The following is a 9,741-nucleotide window of genomic DNA, read 5'->3' on the forward strand; positions in this document are numbered from 1 at the left end:
CGAAGGTGATTTATGGGTGGCTGAGAGCAGTGGGTTCGAATCCTGCATGCAACTTTTATAAAAATTATCGGATTGATGTCGCCGATATTAGCGAATTTCTCTCATAGTTACAATGACGATAAGCGTGAAAGGGGTTTGTTCCGGTCCTTACACCTTACCACTGGTGAGCTCGGTCCTTGAGTAAAACAGGAATTGGGGTCGCAGATTAGTGATCTTCTATCCTCGGGAATCAGTTCAATTCCAGGTTTCAAGGATTTTATAGCTTCTGTGGTGTAGTGGTCTAAGACTCTGTGAAGGTGATCTACGCGTGAGTGAGAGCAGTGGGTTCGAATCCTGCATGCAACTGTTATAAAAATGATCGGTTTGATGTCGCTCCTATTAGCGAATTTCTCTCTCTCATATATATATATATATATATATATATATATATATATATATATATACATACATACATATATATATATATACATATACATATATATATATATACATATACATATCTACATATCTACATGTATATATATATATATATGTATATATATATATATATACATATATATATATATGTATATATATATATATATATATACATGTATATATATGCAATATGTGCGTGTGTTGGTATATTCGTCTATGTAGCAACAAAGAAAACTAGTCATACTCTGAATACTTTTTACATTTTGAACCCTGATTCCAGGAAAGATCTATTATGACGTAGAACAAGTAATCCCCTGGACAAGTAGGATGTGAAACAAGGCGGAGGGAATACCAGTTCTAAACTGAAAGTAACAAACGGGGAGGTGAGGAACGGGGTGGAGGGATGGAATGGTGGGACGGGTTGCCGCTATATAAGACAAGGCTACACGAGAGCAGACACACACGACCTTCCAGCTTCATCTGCGGAACACCGCGAGTAAGGAGCCGAGCATCATATACACCTTATTTTCCCGCAGAAGTTTTCCTTGAGAGAGGATTCTATTTTGCTAATCACCGACCTTCATAATGAAAGTCCTGTGCGTCCTGCTCATGTCCCTCGCCTTGGTGGCGGGTAAGAAACTCAAAGACGACAAGGGTAGTGCTGCGAGTGGAAGTGGTGGAGCTGCAAATACTCGATTCTTTGGAGGACCTCCTCCTCATGCACAAGGTCCTCCCTTCGGAGCCCCTGGTCTTGGAGGTGCTGGTCACTTCGGAGGGAGACCCCATGTCGGAAGACCTCCTTTCGGTCACCAAGGCCATCCCGTAGTCGGCGGCGTCGGTCACGGGATCGGTGGTGTTGTTCCACCTGTCGCCCCCAGCAGCAACTGCCGTTACTGGTGCAAGACTCCTGAAGGAGCGGCCTACTGTTGTGAGACCAACAACCAACCAGCCGACCCCATCGCAACACAGATCGTCAAGCCCGGTCAGTGCCCACCAGTGAGGCCCGTGTGCCCTCGCATCTTCGGACCTCCCATCACCTGCTCGAATGACGGAGCGTGCAGTGGTGTGGACAAGTGCTGCTTCGACAGGTGTCTTGGTGAGCACGTGTGCAAGGCGCCTCTTGGATATGGACGATGAAAGTCTAAGGTCTCCTCCCCAATCCTGCTCTCCAGAACTTTGTTCCTATTGCCATTCGGTGCATCTGCAACATCGGACTGACTCCATGAAATATATGCTATACCCATACAAATCATACATTTTTAAACATAGTACAACGATCTATTTATTGCAAATAAACAGTTAATTACATTCAACGTCTATGTTGTAACCTTCAAATCTAACCTATGAATTCTCTGAAACCATGAAAGTTTATTTCGTGACTGTGGTGCTTCTTGTAGAGTTAGTATGAAAGAGTGTGTCCCAGGAGGTGGTGAGCTATTGTAGAAAAGCCTCTACCAATGTCAGGGGCTCGTGATGGCCACTGTTAGTCACCTAAGGTCATGATTAAGTCATTTTGATCTCCAATGAATCAGAGAAGCAAGATGTCATTGCCAGAAACAATATTGTATTTGAAAATAGATAGATAAATATATGAATGAATAAGTAAAAGACGTCGTCTGAGGGCGTTCTCTCAAATCACCTTTGCAACTGAGAAGGATTAGGCTTGATTCCTAACGGCTATTAATGACAATTTCATAGTCTGGTCAGCCGAGGGAAAAAGGTGATTACGACGACGGATCTCAACAGCTATCGCTAGGATTTAGTCGATAATGATGACAACTATGATAGATTAATGGTCGGTAGGAAGTCATTATTGGGTATTAGATTCCTCACCCCCCATCCCCCCGTCCATGAGGTGGAATGGACGGGGGGATGGGGGGTAAGGTAGTGTGCGTGAGCAAAATTTTGACGCAGCCCAAAGAGATTTCTCCCCGTCTTCTCCTTTATATAGGGGGACGGAGAGGGGGGGGGGTCGCCGATTTAATGAAGCGGCCTTGCTGTGGATGTGCTGTGTCTTGCGACACTGCTTCTGATCCAGGCCAGTGGACAAGGTGCAGGGATGACCCGTCATCTAGGAGGGGTGTGGAGTGTTTTCAGGGATGGAATGGGTGAGAATGATTTTATGGCTTTTCGTTTTTGGCTACCTCCCTTGTAAGTGGTAAAAAGTCTTGTTATATTTATATGTATGTATGTAGATTCCATTGTGGATGTGTTTAAGGTAAAGTGAGGAGGAGGAAAGTCATTGAGTATAGAATATACTAATAATGACAATTTAAGAATATACTAATAATGAGATGTTTAGTAGGTACTATTAATGATAATCTTAATGTGTTCTAATAACAAGTTTAGAATATACTAATAATGAAGATTTTAGAAGGTACTATTAATGATAACTTTTATGTTAACTAATAATGACAAGTTTAGAAGGTACTATTAAAGACAAGCTCAGAATGTACTAATAATAACAAGTTTAGACTATATTAATTATTACAAGTTTAGAATATACTAATAAGGATAATTTTAGAAAACTATAATGTGTAGTAATAGTTAAAATTTTAGAATATACTAACAATGATAATTTTAGAAAATACTTTTGATGATAACAATGAGAGGTTCAAAAGATACTAATAATGACTAGTCTACAATATCCTAATAAGGGCAAGTTTAGAAAATACTAAAAACGATATGTTTAGGTTATATTAGTAATGTCAATCTTCGAATATACTAATGACGATAAGTTTAGAAGGTACTACTAATGATAACCTTAATGTATACTAAAAAGAATTTTTTAGAATAAGATAATAATGACAAGTTTATAATATACTAATAATGTTAAGTTTTGAGGGTAATATTAATGATTAATCTTATGTGTACTACTAATGACACGTTTAGAATATAATAATAATGACAAATTTAGAATATATTAATGATGACAAGTTTAGAATATGATAATCATAACAGGTTTAGGATATACTAATACTGACAAGTTTATATTAATTTTAGAATATACTAGTAAAAACAAGTTTAGAATAAACTAATATTGCTACGTTTGCAAGGTACTATTAATGATAACTTTAATGTGTACTAATAATGAAAAGTTTGGAATATACTATCAATGGAAAATTTAAAATATACTAATAATGGCATGTTGAGAATTTACAAATAATGACAACTTTAGAAGGTACTATAAATGGTAATTTTAATGTGTAGCAATAATAACAAGTTTAGAAAATACTAATAATGAAAATTTTAGAATACACTTCAACGTGACTATTCTGAGGTTGGCAGAGGTGGGTGGACTTTCCCGTATCGGCGAGGTTGATGTTATCTAGCAGGGTTTAGCTTAGATTTAGGTTAGGTTGCATCAGGATTAGGTTAGTTAGGGTACGTTAGAGTAAGTTACGTCAGGTAAAGTTAGGTTACGTTAGGTTTGGTTTGGTTTTGCTTAGTTTTGGGTAATTGAGGTCCGAGTTTTAAAATAATGACGATTTTTGGATAGTCATTAGCCGAGAAATAAATGAAGAGCGCTTCTCTTTCTCGTCCTACAACTAAAGCTTAATACAAATTGATGCTTGTTCAGATATATATAATATAAAGACACATTTGAACGCAATTTTTATGATGAATAAAGCCGTCTGAATTTATTCAGAACAAAATCTACATATAGGGGACAATGGCCGGTGGGGTTTCAAAATTAACAAGATAAGCACTCCGATTAATAGAGAATGATGCCTGACAAATGTATATATATTATTCACTTTTCTATGAATATATCCACAATGGAATCTAATACCCAATAATATCTTGCTAACGACCATTAATCTATCATAGCTGCCATCATTATCGACTAAATCCTTGCGATAGCTGTTGAGATCCGTTGTAGCAATCATCTTTTCCCTCAGCTGACAAGACTATAAAATAGCCATTAATAGCCGTTGAGAATCAAGCCAAATCCTTCTCAGCTACAAAGGAGAAAATGCCCTCCGGCGGTGTCTTTTGCTTATTGCTTTATCTATTTATTTATTAATTTTCAAAGGCAATATCGTTTCTGGCAATGACATCTTGCTTCTCTGATGCATTGGAAATAAAAATGAGTTCATCATGACCTTAGGTGACTAACGGTGGCCGCCACGAGCCCCTGACATTGGTAGAGGCTTTTGCTGCAATAGCTCACCACCTCCTGGGACACACTCTTTCATACTAACTCTATAAGAAGCATCACAGTCATGAAATAAACTTTCATGGTTTCAGGGATTTCATAGGTTAGATTTGAAGGTTACAACAAAGACTATGAATGTAATTAACTGTTTATTTGCAACAAATAGATTGTTGTACTATGTTTAAAAATGTATGATTTGTATGGGCATGGCATATATTTCATGGAGTCAGTCCGATGTTGCAGATGCACCGAATGCCAATAGGAACAAAGTTCTTGAGAGCAGGATTGGAGAGGAAACCTTAGACTTTCATCGTCCATATCCTAGAGGCGCCTTGCACACGTGCTCACCAAGACACCTGTCGAAGCAGCACTTGTCCACACCACTGCACGCTCCGTCATTCGAGCAGGTGATGGGAGGCCCGAAGATGCGTGGGCACACGGGCCTCACTGGTGGGCACTGACCGGGCTTGACGATCTGTGTTGCGATGGGGTCGGCTGGTTGATTGTTGCTCTCACAGCAATAGGCCGCTCCCTCAGGAGTCTTGCACCAGTAGCGGCAGTTGCTACTGGGAGCGACAGGAGGAACAACTCCACTGACGATCCCGTGACCGACGCCGCCGACTACGGGATGTCCTTGGTGACCGAAAGGAGGTCTTCCGACATGGGGTCTACCTCCGAAGTGACCAGCATCTCCAGGACCAGGGTCTCCGAAGAGAGGACCTTGTGCATAAGGAGGATGTCCTCCAAAGAATCGAGTATTTGCAGCTCCACCACTTCCACTCGCAGCATTACCCTTGTCGTCTTTGAGTTTCTTACCCGCCACCAAGGCGAGGGACATGAGCAGGACGCACAGGACTTTCATTATGAAGGTTGGATATCAACAGAGTAGAACCCTCTCACAAGAAAAACTTCTGCGTGAAAATGAGGTATATATGATGCTCGACTGCTTACTCGTGGTTGAAGCTGAAGCTGGAAGGTCGTGTGTGTCTGCGCTCGTCCCGCCTTGTCTTATATACCGGCAATTCGTCCCACCATTCCATCCCTCCACCCCGTTCCTCACGTCCCCGTTTGTACTCTCAGTTTTAAGGAACTGGTATTCCCTCCGCTTTGCTTCGCCTCCTATCTGTCCAGGGGATTGCCCGTTTTACGTCATAACAGATCTTTCGTGGAAACAGGGTTCAAAATGTAAAAAGTATTCAGAGTATGACGAGTTTTCTTTATTGCAATACAGACGAATATACCCAGTCACGCACATATTACATGTATATATATATATATATATATATATATACATATATATATATATATACATATATATATGTATGTATGTGTGTGTGTTTGTGTGTGTGTGTCTGTATGTATATGTATATATATATATATGTATATGTATATATATATATATATATATATATATATGTGTCTGTCTGTGTGTGTGTGTCTGTATGTATATGTATATTTATATATGTATATACATATATATATATACGTATATATATATATATGCATATATATATATATATATATACGTATATATATATGTATATACATATATATAAATACATGTATATATATGTATATATGTATATATATATACATGTATGTATATATATGTGTATATATATACATATATATATATATATACATATATGTATACATACATATATATATATATATATACATATATATATGTATATATATATAAACATATATATATACTGTATATATATGTATATGCACATATATATATATACATATATATACATGCACATATATGTATATATGTGCATATATATATGAATATATATATATATGAATATATGTATATATACATATATATATGTATATGTGTGTGTGTGTGTGTGTTTGCATATGCATATATATATATATATATATATATATATATAATATATATATATATATATATATATATATATATATATTAGGGTGTAGTGTAGGAAATATTTATGAGGCAAATTTCAGGTTTTATAGAGAAAACCATCTGAAATTTGGAATTGAAGAGGAAAAAAATAATAATAGGAAAATAGTAACACATTCACTTATGGGGACCAAGTTCTGCTTAGAAATTGGCTTCTCCTTAGGATTAGGCTGGTTGTATTTAGTCATTATAGTTTTCTTCTCTAGGGCTAAAAATAAACAATTTTCTCACACGAAGAAGAATTCCATTTTAACTCATTATGTATCTAAGGTTTAGGCAATTTTAGATTGAGGAATTCCTTGCTTGTAAACTACTCTGAGGGCACTATTTATTAATCAACGTATGACGAATATACGAGATAGTTACAGAGTACTTCTTATGAAAGGATGTGGCTTCAGCTTTTTGAATGCATGTTATAGATTCACTTCCTATGCCTCTTTGCTCCTTACTAGGCAGTCATTAATTGGTTTACTACAGTTGAGCTAACACGTGTCTTCCATCCTTGTGTCAAGCTCTGTTTCTCATTAGTTGTGAATAATTTCTTACTCCAACCGTGATTTTCTTAGTTGTGGTAAGGATTATTTATGTTGAAAAATAGGAAGGATATATTTATTTGACAAGCTGCTGAAACGGAAATAGAAAAATAAAAAAGAATGAGTAGAGGTCAATTTATATTTCTACTTGGTAAAGTATTATCCTTATTTGGCTTCCGTCAGACTAGTTGCCGTATCAAATTGTGATGTAATTTAGCACTCAGTATATTTCATTGGCTTCATATATATCATTTATGTTTTATACTAACGGGTCTTTCTATTAATCATTTCCAGGACTAAAATGACCAAAAGATCCAGAATATCAACAAGTCACAGGGTCTTTGTCTTCCCATTTTCAGAACTTCCTCATTATGAGTTGCCAACAGAACAAGAAGTTGAAAGATATGTTCAGTATGCAAAAGACAATAATACAAGAGCAACGAGGATGTCATTCCTAAAGTATCCGAGGCCCTTACTGAGATTTAAAAAAAAAACAGCATTCCAGTTCAAAAAAAAAAAAAAAGAGAGAGAGAGAGAGAGAGAGAGAGAGAGAGAGAGAGAGAGAGAGAGAGAGAGAGAGAGAGAGAGAGAGAGAGAGAGAGAGAGAGAGAGAGAGAGAGAGAGAGAGAGAGAGAGAGAGAGAGAGAGAGAGAGAGAGAGAGAGAGAGAGAGAGAGAGAGAGAGAGAGAGAGAGAGAGAGAGAGAGAGAGAGAGAGAGAGAGAGAGAAGGACACAGAGAGAGAGAGAGAGAGCGAGAGAGAGAGAGAGAGAGAGAGAGAGAGAGAGAGAGAGAGAGAGAGAGAGAGAGAGAGAGAGAGAGAGAGAGAGAGAGAGAGAGAGAGAGAGAGAGAGAGAGAGAGAGAGAGAGAGAAACTCCAATTGGTGGAAGAAGCGTCTGTGGTATCAAAACAAAGAATGAATGCTACTAAGAGGAAGAAGTTCGTCTTATCATTGGATCAAGTTTTTCTTTACATAGTAGGCTACCAGTGGGCTGATCTCTTTGATCTCTTGGACTGCAAGTGGGAAAAGAACATAAATAGTGCCACGTCGAGAGCATGAATTTCTTATTGATAAAGAAAATGAGCCGTCGAGTCGTGTGTGTGTGAGTGGGTATGTATATTTCTATGTACGTATGTACGTATGTGTGTGTGTATACGTGTGTGTGTGTTTGTGTGCGTGTATGTGTGTGTATGTGTGTATGCGTGCGTGTCTGTGTGTGTTTCAGCACGCGTGTGTGTGTATGTGTGTGTGTGACTCACCATGGTCTTGGATCACGTGTTGGACTTGTGATCGACAGCAATTTCCCTCCCAGAATAAAGCTTAGAGCTCATACATGGCCTATCTATTGGTAATACTGTGACATACACACATACACAGACGCACACAACTCCTCGCTCACGAGAGTTGGAGTGACGAATCGCAGCGCAGCGAAACTGAAATCATTTCAGCCCTGGGCGGGATTCGAACTTGGTCCGCCGTTGTGGCGGCCGCGATCGCTATCACTGCACCATCAAGTCGTGTGTGTGAGTGATGTGTTTGTGTGTGCGCATGTGCGCGTCTGTGTACGCAATTGTACACTAAGTCGTGCACTATTCATAATAGTGCTTATCATAGTTTCTAAATACAGTAGTTAACAATTGTTCAATATTGAAGAAGATAAATGTTATAATAATTTTGTATTTAAAATAAATGTTGAAAAGAATCCTGTGTATTACCTGGATTGTGTCCTTTAGCTATGTTTCTTTATATATATACATTTTTTATAAATTTCGTATTCATGTTATAGTACCAAAGACATTTTGTAGAATACCTTAACAATGATCGATTGGTAAGGAATTCCACTTGTGGAGCGGCATGGCTAGAGATACGGTGTTATAAAGACAATGTTTGGGTCTAGCATCTTTATTGGCAGAATTTCAGGCTTTTAACCTTAACTGTAACCACTTGAAACATAAGAAGAAATCGTATATCAACTCTTTATGACTTCTTCGTATATCCCGCAATCTATATCTTCGGATTTTCTTGCACCTGCCTGATAATTCTTTATTTTGATTTCCAAACTTTAATTTCAAATGATATCTTTAGAATAACTTGAACTAGGCATAATTCGTCAAAGATGTATTTGGGTGCACTAGAGGCACTTGTTTTAGTATTTTTTTTTTTATAGTATATGCCTTTGTCTGGACGCAATCCTATACTGATTTTTTTTAGTGGCTGCGATAACTGTTTTTAAAGAATTTCTTTGTTGCATGTACGTGTACGGATCCCTCCCCGAAGCCCTGTTATTAAAGATATAGTATTTTTCTCTTTTTTTTATTTTAATTTTCTAATGTTTCCAAGGGAATTTCCCAGTGGTTCATTATCATTGAATCATGGATATTACAGCATGTAAAGAATAGAAAATCGTGTGCCTTTCCACCCACTTTTCCGCAACTATGGTTGTGGTGGAGTTGTGGCAAGAGACACTGAACTGATGCCATTGCCTTTGTTCTAAGTGGTCGAACAGTCAGGACAAGTGGCATCATCGGGAGCTGTTGTAACTACGCCAGAGTATTCCTACCTACGCTTCTTTTAATTTTCATTAAGCCTTCTTTTTGCGTGAGTGCATGCGCGTGTGTGTGCATGGCCACGGACTTTGAAAAAAAAAATCAGTATTTTTTGTCATGCAGTCCACAGGCAGGAGATTGCAGAAAAAA

The 9,741-nt window shown here is 37.9% G+C and overlaps 1 protein-coding gene across 1 annotated transcript; it reads left to right on the forward strand.

Annotated features, from left to right (window-relative positions):
- The first annotated feature begins 841 nt into the window (after nucleotides 1-841).
- On the forward strand, nucleotides 842-1,725 carry LOC143019224 (uncharacterized). Its single transcript, XM_076174919.1, has one exon. The coding sequence runs from the start codon at nucleotides 1,003-1,005 to the stop codon at nucleotides 1,552-1,554; it is 552 nt and encodes a 183-aa protein (XP_076031034.1). The 5' UTR covers nucleotides 842-1,002; the 3' UTR covers nucleotides 1,555-1,725.
- The last annotated feature ends 8,016 nt before the right edge of the window (nucleotides 1,726-9,741 follow it).

This window comes from Oratosquilla oratoria, chromosome 36 (genome assembly GCF_046742065.1).
Source record: "Oratosquilla oratoria isolate Oo_2021 chromosome 36, ASM4674206v1, whole genome shotgun sequence".
NCBI classification, from domain to species: Eukaryota; Metazoa; Arthropoda; class Malacostraca; order Stomatopoda; family Squillidae; genus Oratosquilla; species Oratosquilla oratoria.

What these genes read in the sequence shown, in the direction of transcription:
- LOC143019224 (XM_076174919.1), top strand. Translation starts at nt 1,003, where the DNA reads ATGAAAGTCCTGTGCGTCCTGCTCATGTCCCTCGCCTTGGTGGCGGGT.